Source organism: Eptesicus fuscus, chromosome 12 (assembly GCF_027574615.1).
Source record: "Eptesicus fuscus isolate TK198812 chromosome 12, DD_ASM_mEF_20220401, whole genome shotgun sequence".
Lineage (NCBI taxonomy): Eukaryota > Metazoa > Chordata > Mammalia > Chiroptera > Vespertilionidae > Eptesicus > Eptesicus fuscus.
The window spans coordinates 4,963,310-4,980,608 of NC_072484.1; the positions used below are offsets into that span (position 1 = coordinate 4,963,310).

Consider the following 17,299-nt stretch of genomic DNA (forward strand, 5'->3'; position numbering starts at 1 on the left):
ACCTGAAAGAGAACAATGGCTCTGGACTGCGTGGGGATCACTTATGAAAGTGATGGGGTGTTTCGCCTGAAACATGCGGATACCCAAGTGTGCTCATGACTGTGAATGAAACTGGAAGTAAATGGAGGCACAGAAAGGTTAATAACTTGCCCACGGTCACAGAGCCGGTAAACGTGTGGGGAGGCGCTGCATTAGGACCCAAGCATGTCTGTGGCCTTGAACAAGTGGCCGCACTGACCAGAGCCCCAGTTTCCCTCTGAGAGAAGAGGCCAGTACTAGTCCCTGCCCTGTAGGTGAGTTAGAGGGGCCCGTGAGAGTTGAAAGCACACAGGAGGTGCTCACTAGAGGGAGTTGTCATTTTGAAGTGTACACGATCGTGGGCACCCAGTTTCGTAGCCTCTGTGTGGGGGAGGGTCAGGGTGGGCATCAGTGGGCACCTGGAAGTTACTCAGCTCTTCCCTCCAACACCTAGTCCACTTCCTCTTACTCATCAATTCTGCTTTGCATATAGTTTCTTTCGAAAGCCACACACAGAAGTTTCATTTTCTTTTTCTCCGCAATGCTGATCAGTTCCGGCTCTCTAGGCCTGTTTCCGGGTATAAAACAGCTGGTGCCTGCCTGTGAAGCCAGCCTCCCGCCACAGCTGCCAGGAGCCCCGGCCTCGGCCACGCAGGGACACCAGCCTCGGCCAGCCCACCTCCTCCAGGCCCCCAAGCCTCCCCGGGCTCCTAGCCGCTGCTGTCAGCATGGCCCAGGCTTCCGCAGACACCGATGGGACAGGTACCAGTACGCCCTCCCGAGGGACGGTGGGGACCTGGGGGGCTGATGATAGCAATGACAGCGCCACGGCGCCCAGGGAGAGAGTGCGGGCTGGGCTGGGAGGCTGGCTCTGCCCGCGGCGCCTGGCCCACGCCCCATGCTGGTTTCACCGGAACCAGGAACCGCAGGGGTGAGCCCTGCCACGTTCCCATTTCACACATGAGACCACCAGGGCCCTCAGAGGCCAAACCTCAGGGTGTCGGCTGGTGCTGGGGGCTGAGCGCGTCTCCGCACTCATTTTGAGAAGCAGCACAAGCCGCTGTGAGGAGACACATTTCCCCGCTGCCCCTCCCTCTGAGAGCTTCACCCCGAGGCCCAGTGGAGGGGCCAGCCCTGAGCAATCGCCGGGCTTAGGGTGCCCCTGGGGGCTGCGAGCTGCGGGTGGGGTTTTGGCTTTTAGTTGCTGTTTTTGTTCTCATTAGCTCATTTCATCCTCACCACAATCTTGGAAGTAGCTGCTATTACCCCACTTCACAGGTGGCGAAACTGAGGCAGAGTCACACAGCCAGTAGGTGGCAGAGCTGGGGCTCGCACCTGGGGAACCAGCCTCAGAGGACAAAAAAGAGGCAAAGGGGGTGCAGGGAGGGGAGGGCAGGGTGTGGCCCAGGTGGACTGGCTCAGCTCCAGTTCCTGTCAGCTCCCCAAGGGGACACGCAGGTACCAGTCGAGGGCACTCGGTGACCGCGTGCTGCTGCTTCTCTGGCGGCGTCCCCCTCCTCATCACGCGCCGCTGGTACCCCGTCCATTTCACAGCCGCCCAGTGGCTGGGGGCTCGCTCCCTCACTGGCCTTTGCAGTCAGGGTGGAAGGGGCGGAGGAGGCTGACCAGGGGCCGGCTTTTCAAGAATCAAAACTCTTTTCAGGACAAGGCAGAGCCCGTGTGTGGTTGGCTGGACGAGGATTTCTGGCGGCTGATGACCGCTTGGGGTAGAAGTGGGGTGAGGGAGTGGGCACCCCAGGTGTTCTAGCTGCACTTCACCTGCCGGCAGGTGAAAACGTGACGAAGGCGAGCTGCAGCCGGCTCCGGATGGTCCATCCCCCACTAGAACTGCCACCGCAGAGCCGGACAGACCAGCTGGCAGAGGACCCGCTAGGCCTAGGGCCACCTCCCTGGAAGGGGACCCGACTTCCCAAGCAGGGCCCTGCTTTGCATTTCCCTCGGGCTTCCTGGGGTCCAGGTTTCCTGCTGATGGGTGGGGCTGCCGCCCACAGCGCCCTCTGCATCCTGAACTCATATCCCCTTGGTTTGGGGGGTCCTGCCCCGAGGAGGGGGAAGCAGAGAAGAGGCGATGAGGGGCCTCAAGGGAGCCAGGAACAGCGTTTCCAGGGCCAACCACACAGGCAGTGACGGTGGGCCCCAGGAGGGCAGATTTTGAAGGGAGGAGGCGGCTGGGGTCTGGGAACAGAGTGGCACGCCTCCCTCGGGCAACTGGGCCACTGCCCGGCGCCGCCCCCCCCGCCCCCCAGGCTGTCCAGCCAAGGCCATTTCTGATCAGCCCACGAGCCCCTCACTGAACAGAGGTGTCGTTGGTGGATGTCTGCTCGGGCTCTGCCCCGGGCCCTCCCCCGTGGGCCTCCCCTCCCCCAGAGCCTCTAGCCCAGGCTCCAACCTGGCACTCAGTTCTCTCCCCGCCCCTCTCTCCTCTCCCAGACCTTGAGCAGAGGATCCTGCAGGTGTTGAAGAAAGCTGACTCCCCTGTGAAGGCTGCCCAGCTGGCAAAGGAATGCCAAGAGCCCAAGAAGAACATCAACCGGGTTCTCTACCGGATGAAGGATAAGTTGCTAGTGGATGACGCTGGCTCTGCGACATGGTGCTTGAGAGAGGGTGGGACTGGAGAAATGGTTCCCACAGCGCCGGCCCAGCCCAGCCATGGTAACCTGCCAACCGCCAACCTTGGGGCGGGGCGGGCGGGGGCGGGGGGGGGGGGGGACCCAGCACCAGCAGTCCTGGCAACGGACAAGCCTGGATTTGGGCCTGGGTGAGAATACAGGCTCTGCCCCTCGGGGGTGCATAGTGTCCCCTCATCGTGCCTCACTTCCTCTTCTGGCCAATGGAGACAGGAGCAGGGCTGCTTCGTGGGGTTTCCAGAGGATTAGATGCAAAGGGTTCAGCCTAGTGCCAGCACATAGTAGGTGCTCAGCAAAGTACAATAACAACAGGAAGTAATGATGACGACGATGGTGATGATCATAGAACCAAGTTCACATCACACGAGATCCTCTTGGCCAGTTCTGTAGCCCACAGACCGAAAGAGCTGACACTTGTCAAGTACTTACAATGGGCCCCGGCGCCCCCGGGGTTCCCGCGGTGCTAAGAGACGGTACTCACCCCCCTTTCCCAGAGAAGGTAGGTAGCAGGGCACCGCACAGCTGGAAAGAGGCAGGGCAGGATCAGAGCTCACGACCCAGCGCCTTCGCCTGGTAGAGTCCCGTCCTCTTCCTGCTCTGCCGCCCCTGGACGTCTTCCTTCTCCCGGCAGAGGGGCCCCTGCAAGACGCAGTGCAATTCCCAGAAACCTGGCTCTCTGCTGGGTGACCGGCGGAAGCACCCGGCTTCCTTGCAGCTCCTGGGACAGGGGCCCATTTCCTCTGACCCCCAGCTCTCCTTAGCCACAGGCGATGCTGTGAGAGTTCGGGGCCCGAGGCCCTCCCACCCCACTGAGAGGGTCCCACACAGCGCCCGGCTCTGCGGTGGAAGAAGCTAACCGCCTGAGAAGCGATGTCTCCGGTGGAGAGCTGACATCACTGTGCAGCCCCGTGTGCCAGGCGCGCCCGGAGGCTCGGTGCCCATCCCCGGCCCCAGGACAGCCTCGCTGGGCACGGTGATCATGCGCGTCCGATGGACGAGGGACGGGCTCAGAGGGGCCGCGGCTGCCCAGGGTCGCACAGCTAGTCAGCAGTGGAGCAGACTCACACTCCCGAGTCCTCCTTAACCACCCACCGCCCTGCCTCCCACAGAGCCGGTGCAGGAACAGATCCTCAGGCTACTGGCCGCCAGCGGGCCCCTGAGGGCCTTGAGCATCGCCCAGTCCCTGGGGATGAAGACGTCAAGGGATGTTAACCCATACCTGTATGCCATGCAGAAAGAGCACCTTCTGTACTTGGACAAGAAGTCAAATACATGGGAAATTTACCAACCAGGTAGGCCCTGACATGCTTCCCACACCTGGGCAGGGCAGGGAAAGAGACACTCCGATGCCCAACATGTGTTCCTTGCCTGCTCCACCTTCAGAACCTCCCAGAAGCTTGCACTTGTCTTGCTGACCAGTCACTGGAAGCGGTTCCAGGAGGGAGGGGCATGACGGGGGAGTAACCAGGGAGGGCTTCCTGGAGGCGGGGCCTGAGGCTGTAGCTGCAGAAGGCAAGGGGCTGGGAGGGGCGGCCCACTCCTGACTGTACTGGCCTGGGCGCAGGGCTCAGCCTGAGGTTGCTGGCAGTTTTCTGTGGGCACTTGGCCCAGCTTGGAGTTGGCATTGCTGAGGGAGACCAGGCTGGGCTCAGATAGCCGGGGGCGGAGTCCCAGGGTGCCTTATCCACCAGGTGCAGCAGTCGCAGGGCCTAGAGCCCACGGTCCTTTTACAGGCCCACAGCAACGTCCTCATTTCTCTTAAAACCAGAAGAAAAAAGTGAACGTTATAATCATAATAACGACTCTCGCCTAGATTATATGTCTTTGTCCCAATGCAGACATAACATGTAATTTAAAAAAATATTTTTAATGGAGAAAGGGGCCCACAAAGGCACAAGAGCCCGGGGCCCACGGAGGTGGGATGTGGCCCGTGTGTGCAGCGGCGAAGCCCCGGGCAGGTGCCCAGCTGGCCCGCGTGGGCGGACACCCCTACTCCAAGGGTTCTCACATCCTAGGAGGGATGACCTGTGACAGCAGCCAGATTTTAAACACTCGTCACAAAGGCAAATTCTTGAAAATGCCTTGGGAGGCAAGCAAAGCTTATCTGGTGGCCACAAACAGCCTGTGGCCAGCCCGCCAGCCTGTGGACGCTCCCCCCGTCCTCTCAGGGAGCAGAGGACTCTGGTAGGGTGACCTGCCGTGACGATGTCCAGGGGAGGGTCATCCGAGATGCCGGTGGCATTTGTCAGACATGCCAGTTCCTGACTAGGGGCTCCGGACTCAGCGCCCGGTGGACACTGGGACTCTCTGTCCAGGCTGGCCAGGAGCCGTGCTCCAGGCGGCAGGTGGGGCCCCTGCTTCGTCGGGAGATGTAGAGGGGTTGAGTGGCATGTCATTCCACAGGGAATCCCAGGGGAAGAAGTCAGTCCACCCCTGTCATTTACCAGCAAAACTCCATCACGATCTGTCAGAATGGACCACACGGCCAAATCTCCATCAGGAACTCCGAAGCCGTCCAGATTGGTCACGGGAACAGCATCATGAAACACCTGGCCCCTGCGGAGAGCGGTGAGTCCTCTGGGAGACGCCGTGGGAGGACCGGGGGCAGCTGCTCTGTCTGGGTGGGTCAGGGCACGGGGGGAGGGGGGGGGAACGGGGGCAATCCACCCTCCGCGGAGAAAGGGCGGCTTTCAGATCACCACGGTCCTCCTTCATGGTCTCCTGAGAACAGGGTCGTCTTTCTCGTGCCTGGATCAAACCCTTCCTGATTCCCGTCCATTCCAGTACCGTTAGCCTCATGTCCCAGGGGACCCCAGCGCTCCCCATGAGAAGCAGTTCAGGTCACTCTCCTCAGTAGGAGGCACAGGGGTCACGGCAGCATTTGTTTATTCCGAGACACACGGTGTTCTCCGCGTTTTAACATCTCTAACCCTGGGATGCGTCTCACCAGTGGTGCCCTCGTTACGATGAAACACGGCCCTGCAGGCCCTGTGGTGAAGGGGGGCAGGGCCACCCCTCAGCCCAGCGCGGGACAACAGTGAGAGCGTCAGCCCCAAAGTGGGAACACTCCCTGTGACTTCTAGAGAACCCTTCCCCCTGCTGGGCCTCAGTTTCCCCAACTGTGAGATGGAGAACTTTGTCTGAAAATCTAGATCAATGTTTGCCCAGCGTCAATCCTCCGAGCTCCCCGCCCTCCGCCCCCGATTCCAGCCGTGCCCGTGTCTGATTGTTGACTCCATGTGAAACGGTTTCCCTTTCATTCTGCTCAAATGTACTTACAAGTAAATTTGTGCAGCGTGAACCATGTGGGAAACCAGGAAGGTCACCATAAAGAAGCACAGAGAAGCGTGGGGGCTCGGAGCCGGTTAGAGATGCGCTCACACCAGAGGGACTTTCTCCCGAGGGCTCCGAGGAGGCAGCGGGTGGGCTCACTGTCTGGGTTTCGAGTGCCCCAGTGACTCTCCAAAACCCGGGGACCCCGTGCTGACTGTTCTGCTGGGCCGGCCTTTCCGACGGTGCCAGGAAGAGTCCGAGGCCTGTCTCCCTGCCCAGCCAGCACTGTGTGTGGGGGTGTTGGGAGGGCCAGAGGTCATGTTGCTGTGTTTCCTGCCAGGTTCCATGGCTCCCCTCTGCCTCCCTCCACCACCAGCAGCGGGTCCCCGCGCTCAGGATCCCCCGGCTGGACCCTGGGGGCCGCAGGACATCCATATAGACAATTCTGTGCTCAGACGGGTGCAGCTGGGACACGGCAACGAGATGAACCTGCATGGCACCCTGGCCACGGGCCCTGGCCACAGCCCCCCAGGTAACTGGGGGTCATGCAGCCATCCGCCCACCCCACCCGACTCGGCTCCTCAATGGATGGAACCTAAGCCAGTCTTTGCAGGGAGAGAGGCATGATGGGAAATTCCTTTCCACCCACCAGAGTGGAGCAGGTGGGGCTTTTAGAGCTAGTACTCAGGCTCCCAGCCCTACTACGCCCCTCAGGAACCCTCAGTGTTTTCATCTGTACAATGGGCGTGCAGCACAAGAGGCTGGGCAGCTGGAGGGGGGACAGAAGAGATGGCCGACGGGGATGGCATCTAGGGAGGTGGAGGACAGGAGCCACCGAAGTACCTGGTGCCTACTAAGCACTGTCGATGGTGACAGAGGGCTGAGGCTGTGTCCTCCCGGTCACGGGAATCAGAGGCAGGCTGGGGAGAAAGCCAGCAGAGAGGCCTGAGAGGGAGGGGAAGCCAGGGATGCGGTTTCCAGAAGGGGGAGCCCAGTGAGGCCTGAGGAGCTCCATGGGGTCCAGCCACCAGGGGCAGCGGTGACCTGAGGGGACAGAGGAGTTTGGGGAGTGAGAGGAGGCCGGCTGAGTGTGGACAGTCTTTTCCGAAGTTTGGGTGGGACCGGCAGGAGCAGGACAGCAGGGGCTGGACCGGGCTGGGGCCTCGAGAACATTTTAACCAAAGCTGGAGATACTGTTCTAGAGCTTCTGGGCAGGGGAGGAGGGACAGGAGGCAGGGAGGAGGGGCAGGAGGCAGGGAAGAGGGGCAGGAGGCAGGGAGGAGGGGCAGGAGGCAGAGAGGAGGGGCAGGAGGCAGGGAGGAGGGGCAGGTGGCGGGGAGGAGGGGCAGGTGGCAGGGAGAGGGGCAGGAGGCAGGGAGGAGGGGCAGGAGGCAGAGAGGAGGGGCAGGAGGCAGGGAGGAGGGACAGGAGGCAGAGAGGAGGGGCAGGAGGCAGGGAGGAGGGGCAGGAGGCAGGGAAGAGGGGCAGGAGGCAGGGAGGAGGGGCAGGAGGCAGGGAGGAGGGGCAGGAGGCAGGGAAGAGGGGCAGGAGGCAGGGAGGAGGGGCAGGAGGCAGAGAGGAGGGGCAGGAGGCAGGGAGGAGGGCAGGAGGCGGGGAGGAGGGCAGGAGGCAGGGAGGAGTGGCAGAAAGTGGGGAGGAGGAGCTGGTGGTTGAGTCCCAGGCACAGCATGGAGGATCAGGTCAGCTAGGCAGCAGGAGGAGGTGGGACCCACACTGCCCACCTGGGGGCAGAGGACAGAGCCTACAGCCCAGACAGGCCGCAGAGGCGCCCCGGGTGTGGGGGCCAGGGCGCCAGTGCGGGGAGGGCTTGAGAACCAGGTTGGGGGTCAGGCTCTGGCCTGCCCAGCTGCTCACCACCCCCTCCCATCTCTCTCGTGCTGACCCACAGTCTCTGCTGCCACTGCTGGCCCAGAAGCTGTGTTCGAAATTCGAATGCCCACACCAGGACCCCACCCCGAGGGGGAGGGCGACGCGGCCCAGAGAGTCCTCATCAAGTCCTGCTTCTTGGAGGACGCCGCCATCGGCAACAACAACAGCCTGAGTGTCCGCCCGCGGGCAGCTGGCCTCGGAGCAGGGGCAGGGCCAGAGGCCGGCCGCGGGGACCCAGGGGAGCCGGCCGAGGACGCGGGTGAGCCTGGGCCCTGGTGGGCCCTGAAAGTCCCCTCTCGTTCTCTCTCTCTCTCTCTCTCTCTCTCTTTCGTTCTCTCACTCTCTCTCTCTCTCTCTCTCGCTCTCATGCTCTCTCTCTCTCTCTCTCTCTCTCTCTCTCTCGCTCTCTCGTTCTCTCACTCTCCTTCTCTCTCTCTCACGCTCTCGTGCTCTCTCTCTCTCTCTCTCGTGCTCTCTCTCTCTCTCTCGCTCTCGTCTCTCTCTCTCTCTCTCTCTCTCTCTCGCTCTCGCTCTCTCGCTCTCATTCATTTCTTCAGCAGTCGTGCCTCCCGTTTCCGGAGGCTGGGGGTAGGGCGTCATGGTGACGAGGCCGTGAGAGGTGGGACCCTCCCAGAGAATGGCCCCTCTGTTCTCACCGCCCAGCCTCAGTCACTCAGTCCCCAGATTCTTCTCAAGAAACGGGTGCAGCCACCTCGTCCACCTTTCAGACGGGAGGGCAGCAGCCATTCCTGCGCTCACGGGGAGCCCCATCTCCTGAGGCACAGCACCGGGCCAAACAGATAAATGGTTCCGCTCGGGGCTCAGGGCCGGGGAGCGGACAACTCCCAAAGCAACCCGCTTTCACAGAGACGGCGCTGTGCAGACAGCCAGGCCGACCGGGCACACGGCGGGTTGGGGGGCAGGGGGGGGGGGGCGCGCGGCGGCGTGATGGGAGGGCTGCCTGCGCCAGGCAGAGAGGCTCCGGGAGGAGGGGCCCCTGAGCCAGCCACGCACAGACCTGAGGGCGGTCTTGCAGGGGGAGGGAACAGCCAGTGCAAAGGCCCTGAGGTGCGAACAAGGGGGACCTGTCCAGGGAGCAAGAGGGAGGGTCCTGATGAGCCGGGAAGCCCGAGGAAAGGTCAGGACTTAGCTGAAGTGAGCTGGTCCCTGGAGGGGCACCTCGATCAGCTGCTCGACTTTAGTCTCCATGGATACAGGGCGGGACAGAGCAAGGGGGTGGGAAGCAGGGAGCTACTGTCGTGGTCCCCAGGGAACCCATCGCCTGGCCACTGAGGCGAGCGGCTCACACGCCTCTGGTGCCCTCTCTCCCAGCGCCCCGGCCCGGAGCTGCGGAGCCCAGAGGCAAGTTCCCGGAGGGCGCTGGTCCCGCTGACCCCGACATGTCCACCTTCACCTCCCACCTGGAAGCGATGACTCTTGAAAACCGGGATTCAGAGGCCCCAGAGGACAGCCCCTGAGTGGATGGCCCCGGCGCAGGGTCCGGGAGAAACTGGGGTTCAGCACCAACAGCCGAAGGCGGACAAGGCCGGGAGGGAGCCAGCCCTGCACAGTCGTGTCCCATAACCTGTCACTGCTGACTTCCTGCCTCCGGGCCGTGGCCAGCATGAGTGAGCACGGGGGCTGGGTCAAGGCTGGGTCTGCGGTGCCCCCAGGACCTCGGGTGCAGAGAGCAGTGGGCTGATGGGAGGGAGCTCCGGCAGCCTGCGGGGCCACTTCGCATCGGGCCCCACTCTCTCCTCACTAAGGCCTGACCTTCTCGGCGGGGGTGGGGGTTCGGGGGTGGGGGGAGGGAAATGAGCCGGACCACGTGAGCCGGGGACTTGGGCGGGACACTGCGCTCTGAAGGAGCCCAGCCCGCCTGCACACGGATTCCAGGCAGACGGGGCAGGTCCTGGATTCGCTAGGGGCTGGGGGGTCTTTCCCATGGGCTGGAGTTGCCCAGCCTTCTGGGGACAAAGTTATCTTGGCCACCACGGTGGCCTGGGCCCCCAAATCACTCTCGAATTGGCTACCCGGTTTGCAAACAGGCCGCCAGGTACATGGGGCTTGACATGGGCTTTGGCTCATTGCTCCTGGCTCTGTCGGCCCTCCGTGGCGAGCGGAAAACCCACAGCTTGCCGCCACGTTTGCCCGAGGTCTGTGGTTAACCAGGTCCTTGTCAGCGCGATCAGGAAGCACCTCAGAGCTCAGCCTCGGCCCCCACACCAGAGCTGCTCCGGCGAGACTTCTCTCTGTAATTAATTTGTCATAAACATGCTGACAAAGCATGCAGCAGTTAGTGGGGACTGGAGGTGAAGGTCAGCTCCGGTCTCTTCTGGAAGAAAATGAGCTGGCTACCGTTAGCAGCGGAGAACGGTTAAGCCTGTCCGTCCCCACCCCCGCTGTCCCTGGCTCTCCCGCCCTCCCTCACCCTTCATGTGCACAGAGCTTGCAGCCCCCGAAGTTGGACGGCGGGAGGGGAAGGGGGGGGGGAATTTACCCCATGAGTTAGAAGTGCTTTTCCAAAAGCACCATGACCTGCTCACAAAGGCAATTCTAATTTCTCACCCCAGCTTCCCTACTCATCGCTGGCGGGCCCAGGAGAGGCTTAGGCCAAGAAACAGAGTCTGGCGGTAATTCCAGAGCATCTGGGCTGCAAGTGACAGAAACTTAGCTCACCTGGGCTTTGAAAAGGGAATCTGGCCCTGGCCGGGTTGGCTCAGTGGATAGAGTGTCAGCCTGCAGACTGAAGGGTCCCAGGTTCAACTCCAGTCAAGGGTACATGCCTGGGTTGTGGGCTGGATCCCCAGTAGGGGGTGTGCAGGAGGCAGCCAATCAATGATTCTCTCTCATCACTGATGTTTCTATCTCTCTCTTTCCCTCTCCCTTCCTTCTCTGAAATCAATAAAAATATATTTTTTAAAATAATTGTTTTTTTAAAAAAGGGAATCTATTCTCTCATGCAATTGGGAAATCAAGGGATACCTCAATTCAGGAATGACTGGATCCAGGGGCTCAAGCATTATTGTTAGGCCCCTTTCTTTCCATCTCTCTGACTCTTTCTATGTGGCCACCAGTCACCCAAGGCTTATGGCCTGCCAACTTAGAAAGAGAATTCTTCAAGCCAAATACTGCTGGTAGAATGTCCCAGGGAAGATTCTGATTGGTTGAGCATGGGTCACATGCTGATTCTTGAACCAATCAGGGAGAATGGAGTATCTGATTGACTGATGTGATGGGGGAAGTGAGGTCATCCATGTGGACCTAGTCCTCAGGAAGGGGAAGGAAGGGTGCTGAGCTGGCAGAAATCAGGTGTCCACTTCAGGAAGGGGGTGTGGGAGCTTCTTCCCAGGGTCCCCTAAGCATGGCAAGGCTTTCTTTATTGAAGGAAAGAGGAAGCACTTCATTTGAGGGGCAATCATGGAGTGGAGTCACTCCATGGATTTGTGTGGATGCCCAGTCATTTAACCCTCACTGTGTGTCTGTTCCTACTTGGCACAACATCAAGAATGCCTCTTTCACAGAATTTTGGGGGGACAAGGTGCAATCGGTGAGCATATGCAGCTTTAAATTGGGGAGTGTGCATGGTGGGCAGGTCTGGGGTCTTTAAGTGGCCTGTAAATTACAGAAAAAAAAACACCTACTCAGGCCCTAACTGTACCTTGGTTTCGGGCACATCCCCAGTAGGGCGTGTGCAGGAGGCAGCTGATCGATGTGTCTCTCTCATTGATGTTTCTAACTCTCTATCCCTCTCCCTTCCTCTCTGTAAAAAATCAATAAAATATTTTTTAAAAAACCCTACTCAGATTTTATTTTAAAAGATATTTCACAAGACATTTGAGATAAGCTTCCAACTTGAAGGTCAGACAAAAAGCAAACAAACGTAAGAGAGGAATTATGAGGAACTAGAGAAAATGTGGCCCTGGCTGGGCACTCAGTGGTTAGAGCATCGTCCCGAGACGCCAAGGTTATAGTTCCATCCTGGGCCAGGCACATACAGGAATCAGCCAATGAATGCATGAACAAGTGGAACAACAAATCAATGTTTCTCTCTCTCTCCCTCCCTCCCTCTCTCTCTCCCCGCCTACTTTCCTCTCTCTCTAAAATCAATTTTAAAAATGGGGGAAAAAATGCAGCGAACAATAGAAAACACCAAAGCTCTGTCATTAACATCCTCCAAAGAGGAAAGTATATCACAACCAGGAAACAAGAATGGTTTGCTAAAAAAAAAAAAAAGAAAAAAAAAAGAGGAAGTTTAGGAAATGAGGAGAAACTCCTCGACATTATAAGTATGAAAGCTGAAATTTGAAGAAAAAAAGTCATAGAAGAATTAGAAGACGGCAAGAAAATTTTCTCCAGATAGTAAATAAATATTTGTTTATAAAATGGACAATAACAAAGGTGAGAAATTGACAGGCTTAATTGAATAAGCCCTATTGCTCCTAAGTGGAGAGTATGGATAAAATAGGAGGCACGAATGATCAAAAACCAAGAGTCCCCAAATGACAGACTGAATTTTTAGGTGGGAAAACCCTCCTGATACTTGGCACAGGCCTCAACCGAGGGACTTGTTATAATGACATTTTGGAAAACGAGGGATAAAGAAACGATGCTAAAAGCCTTTGGGGATTCAACAAAATAGGATTGCGTGCCAAAAAGTATGTTGCATTTCACATGGCAGGCTGGAGGGGGAGGAGAGCCTCCGGGACCCTCAGGGAGAATGCTTCCGCCCTGGCTGTGCGGTCCCCTGTGGGACTCCCTCTGGGAGAAAGGGTCTGTGGGTGAAATGGCTCAGAGACTTCCCTTCCACTCCGACCTCTCTCCTCAAGCCAGGGCGCCGAGGAAGGCCCCGGGGAGGAGCCCAGCACCAGGGAGGCTGAGGAGTCTGATGCCGGGCAGAAAATCGATAGAGCAGCCGGGCGTGCCTGGAGGGAGAGGCTGGGTGAACGTGGGGATGAAATCTCAAGTGGAAAAATGAAATTGAGATAAAAAAAACACATGTATTTATGAGTTTGTTAAGTGTTGATTGACATATTGCAGATCTGTCTGTTGGAACTTTTACATTGAAGAAAACTGTGTGTGTGTGTGTGTGGGGGGGGGGCACTCTAGTTGCACCCGTCAGGTGGGAGGTGGGCGTGTGCCTCTGGGTGGTGGTTTTGTAAACAGACTGCGGGTAAGGCCTCTCCCAGCACCCCAACCAATGCGGCCGACTGCCCCTCCGTGTCTCCGCTTGGCCTCCCACAGACTCAGACACCAAACGGAGATCTTCCCGCCCCAAGGGGGTCTGCTCTGATGGCGACAAGGAGGCTGCTGTGGCCCAGACTCCCTGGGGACAAAAGCAGCTTCTAAACCAGCGGCCGCCAGCCTTTCGGACCTCACGGACCACCAGCGGTGGGCGACCGCTGTTCTAAACCGGCCCAGGATTCACCGTCTGCAGATGGTCACGGTGATAAGTCATTTTCTGTAGCAAATCCAGGCCCATCCCTGATGTTGGGGGAGCTTAGCCTCCGAAAGGCCCACTGAGCGCCCCGTCATTGTCCACTTAAGCAGATGAGTGAATTAGGGCCGGGAGGGCGAATGACTTGACCAAGACGATAAGGGAAGCCCAGGCCTGGGGCTGAGCCTTCCTGATTCTGAACCAGATTTCCCCAGCCCTGATCTTAGACCACCACCCAGAGGCCACGCCCACCTCCCACCTGACGGGTGCAACTGGAGTGCCACCACCTCGTCAGAGAAGGGGGCGGCAGGCCCAGCGTTCTGTATTCTGTGAGAACCCTCCTCCTGCGAAAAGGAGGTCCAGGGACTAAGGGTTCCCTGGGCAAAAAATCAGCCCTGGGTGGTCCTCAAGCCGCCCATTGCCCAGAGAGGCAAACTGAGGCTCAGGGAGGGTAGGCAATTGCCCGAGGGACAAAGACAGGGTTTGAACCCCAGCTGCTGGCTTCTGGGCCAGGGGTCTTTTTTTTTTTTTTCTTTAATATGTTTTTATTGGTTTCAGAGAGGAAGGGAGAGGAGAGAGAGATAGAAACATCAATGATGAGAGAGAATTATTGATCGGTTGCCTCCTGCACGCCCCCTGTCCCCGCACTGGGGATTGAGCCCACAACCCAGGCATGTGCCCCTGACCGGAATCGAATCTGGGACCCGTCAGTCCACAGGCCAACACTCCATCCACTGAGCCAAACCAGCCAGGGCCAGGCCAGTGCTCTTAACCAGGATGCTGAGAAGCTGTTATGGACTCAAAGCCAGCCTGGCTCACCACCTGGCCCCACCTTTTATGACTTGCTCATTCAGGGCCTTCCCCACCCACACCCAGGAACCTTTGGCCTTGGCCACTGCCAGCCCAGTCTCCGCCCGATGCTGGAGACGCAGCCCAGCCACTGGTGGGAGGCGTGGGCGCGGCGACGAGGGCCTGGAATGGGGGCCTGAGGTTGTGGAGGTGACCCCGGTTCTGCCCTCCCTGTCTGTGCCCCAGCCCCAGCCCCAGCGCCCACCACGCGGCTCTGAGCCTTCTCCTGCGGTGGCCAGGAGGCCACCAAGCACCCCGGGCAGCTTTCCAAGAGGGTTAGACGAGATGGTCGGGCGGCCGCCGGCCAGGCCACACGTGGGAAAAGCTCAGTAAAGAGTGACTTTGTTCAGTGGCTCCTCCCGGGCCCGCATTCCCCACATCCTGCTCACCCAGGGGACATGTGACGAGCCGGCGGCGGCCTGACTGTCACCCGCGGCGGCCTGACTGTCACCCGCGGGTGCGGAAGAGGAAGGGGTGCCTTCCCGTGCTGCCGCAGCAAATTGCCACCAGGGACGAGGCCTAAAAGCCCAGACTGGAGCCAGAGGTGCCACTGGGGAAGGGGGCGCTCGGAGGGTCTGCAGCGCCCAGAGCTGCCGCCTCCCTCAGCTGGCCCTTCCTCCCCCTCCCTCCAACCCGGAGCGCACACCTTCCCATCGCCCTCCCTCTTCCTCTCCCCCTGCTCCCGCCTCTTATAAGGACCCTGACTACCCCCCCCCCCCCCCAATCCACGGTAATAGCCCATTTCAGGGCGCTGAATCACCTCTGCAAAGTCCATTTCTCCGAATAAGGTGCCGTACATGCAGCTGCTGAGATTGGGGCGGGGAGGGGGCATGCATTATCCAGCCCCCGTCACAGACAGTCACCCGCCCACACCCAGCAGTGCCGAGGTTGAGAGGCCACAGGAGACGATGCCGTCCTTATCAACACCAGGGGTAAAGGAATGCCAGGGCCCCACGTCGCAGCCGGGTGTGACCTGGTGTGACCCCGGGGAAGTCCCATCACCTCTGAGCCTCGGCTCCTCCTCTGTAAAATGGGTACAAATTAGGACAGTGCTCGCCAGGAGTCCACCGGAGGGCCAAGTGATTCTCTGCCCTTGGGACATCGATCCGACCCACCCAGACCGACGGAGGACAGTCTCTGAGGGGGGCCTGGGCAGGGGCATTTTAAATGGACCATCGCATAGTCGTGACCCCAGCAGCCCCCGACCTGGCACCACCACCTGGCTGATCTCGGTACTAGGAGCGCCTCTGGGGGAAGAGGAGCCCAGCCCCCCCAGCCACCAGCTGCACGAGCGCCCAGCCTTTCACAGCCTTGGTCCGAGCGCCCTCTGCTGGCCATCGGCTGCGGCACTGGCAGAGCTTGTGAACTTCCAGGGTCCCCGCCAAAAAGAGCCAGACTCACGACCTTTCTCCCGTGGTTTTGGGTGGAGCACAGCACCCTAAGCCTGTCCACAGACCTCAGGTTAAGTTCCTGCACTGCCCTCCCAGGGGGCTGCCTTTCCCGCTGATACTAGCACCCCAACGTCGAAAACGCAATGCTGGCTGGGCAAGGGCTGATTTTCTTCCCTGGTGGGGAGCACCTCTGTGGGCTGGGACCCCCGCCCAGCTCCTGCAGGAGCCCAGGGCCCTCACTGCAGCCCCCACTGCAGTGTCGCAGCCCTGAGCCCCCGAGGAGCTGATGCTCATGGGCTCCTTGTACTAACGCACTTAAACCTTCCCTCCAGTCTATGAGGAAAGGGACTCTCACCCTATTTTACAGGCTGAGAATATGGAGGCACAGAGAGGTTAAGCTACTTGCCCAAGGTCACACAGCCAGGATAAAACCCGGAGGTCAAAGTGGGTGGAAAAGCAAAGTGGGGGTGAAAGGAACCCTTCGTGTGTGGCAGGCCCATCTCGTGCTTGGGAAATGCCGCTGGGCCGGGAGGTGAGGAGGTGGGGCTGGGTCCCCCTGGTGAGCGCTGCAGGACCTGAGGGGGACAACCCCATCTGAGCACAGTCAGCCCGCATGCCCTGACACTGGCCCACCTTGGGCAGACACCTGGTCTGCCTGTGCCTCAGTTTCCACGTGTGTAAAATGGGATCATTGTTCCTCCCCTCAAGATGGCTTTCAGGATGAACAAGGTCCATGCCTGCTCCCAGGAGTCCCGTGTCAGCACCGTGGCTGACTGTGCGCCTGGCACACCTGCCTGAGCTGCCCGCACCTCAGAGGCACCCCTCCTCTGCATTGTGCCCTCTTGGGCCCCTTCTTCGTCCCCTGACTCGTGGGATAGTCCCAGCATTTAGTCTGAAAATTGGCTTTGATAGGACAGAATCAGAAGCCACAGCACCCCCAGCTCGCCCTGGTCCAGGCCTGGTGGCCAGTGGGTGACACACAGTCACCCCTTGGGCTGTGACATGCCCTGAGTGACCCCCCACCTCAGACCTCAGCACCCCAACCTCCCAATGGACACACGGCTCAGTGCCTGGGGCAGAGGTAAACAGACCTCCTGACAGGGTGACCCCTTCCCACCATCGCACACACATGGCACCTTGGCCACGCTGCCAGGCCCTCTTCCAGCCCAGCCCCCAGGGCAGCCAGGCCTGGGCCCCATCAGGGCTCAGCCACTCACCAGATGCAAACACTTTGCCGTGCACCAACCCCTGTGTGTCCCTTACGGGCAGTCAGGACCCCCAACTCCACGTCTGGGTGGGTCAGGGGCCATTCCCAGGCAGACCCTGGGGGACCCAGCGCCACGGTGCTTGTCTCCTAACGCGGGCTTGTCGGCACCCCTTCCCATCACGGCGCTGGGGGCTTTAAAGTTTGTCTCCCTCCGGGGAAGCAGGAACAGACACTGGAGAACGCACTTGGCTCCTAAAAACCCAATCTGGGTGCTGAGCCCGCCCCGAGTCAACCCTGGCCACACCAGGTGTGTGCACAGCCGCTCAGCTTATGTTGTAAAAAAACCACCAACACAGCAAGACGGCCACACTGAGAGGTGCTGGGGGAGCCCTGGCAGCTCACAGAACTCTGTGGGGTCCGATTCTCTTTTAGGGTTAAAAGATAGGGGGGCTGAGTGGGGGTAGAAATCCAGAAGGGAGGCTCGCTCAGGAAAATTCCGGTGGGCCGGTTTCCTTCAGCTCTCTCTGGCCTTTTCTTTACCTGCAGGGCACATGTGTTAACTGGGTGGCAACAAACACCTACCAGA

The 17,299-nt window shown here is 59.6% G+C and overlaps 1 protein-coding gene across 1 annotated transcript; it reads left to right on the forward strand.

The window, feature by feature from the left end:
* The first annotated feature begins 746 nt into the window (after nt 1-746).
* On the forward strand, nt 747-9,307 carry ZBP1 (Z-DNA binding protein 1). The gene is made up of 7 exons (XM_028145069.2): nt 747-780; nt 2,470-2,691; nt 3,776-3,958; nt 5,070-5,234; nt 6,280-6,471; nt 7,849-8,088; nt 9,162-9,307. The coding sequence occupies exons 1-7, from the start codon at nt 747-749 to the stop codon at nt 9,305-9,307; spliced, it is 1,182 nt and encodes a 393-aa protein (XP_028000870.2).
* Nucleotides 9,308-17,299: the final 7,992 nt, after the last annotated feature.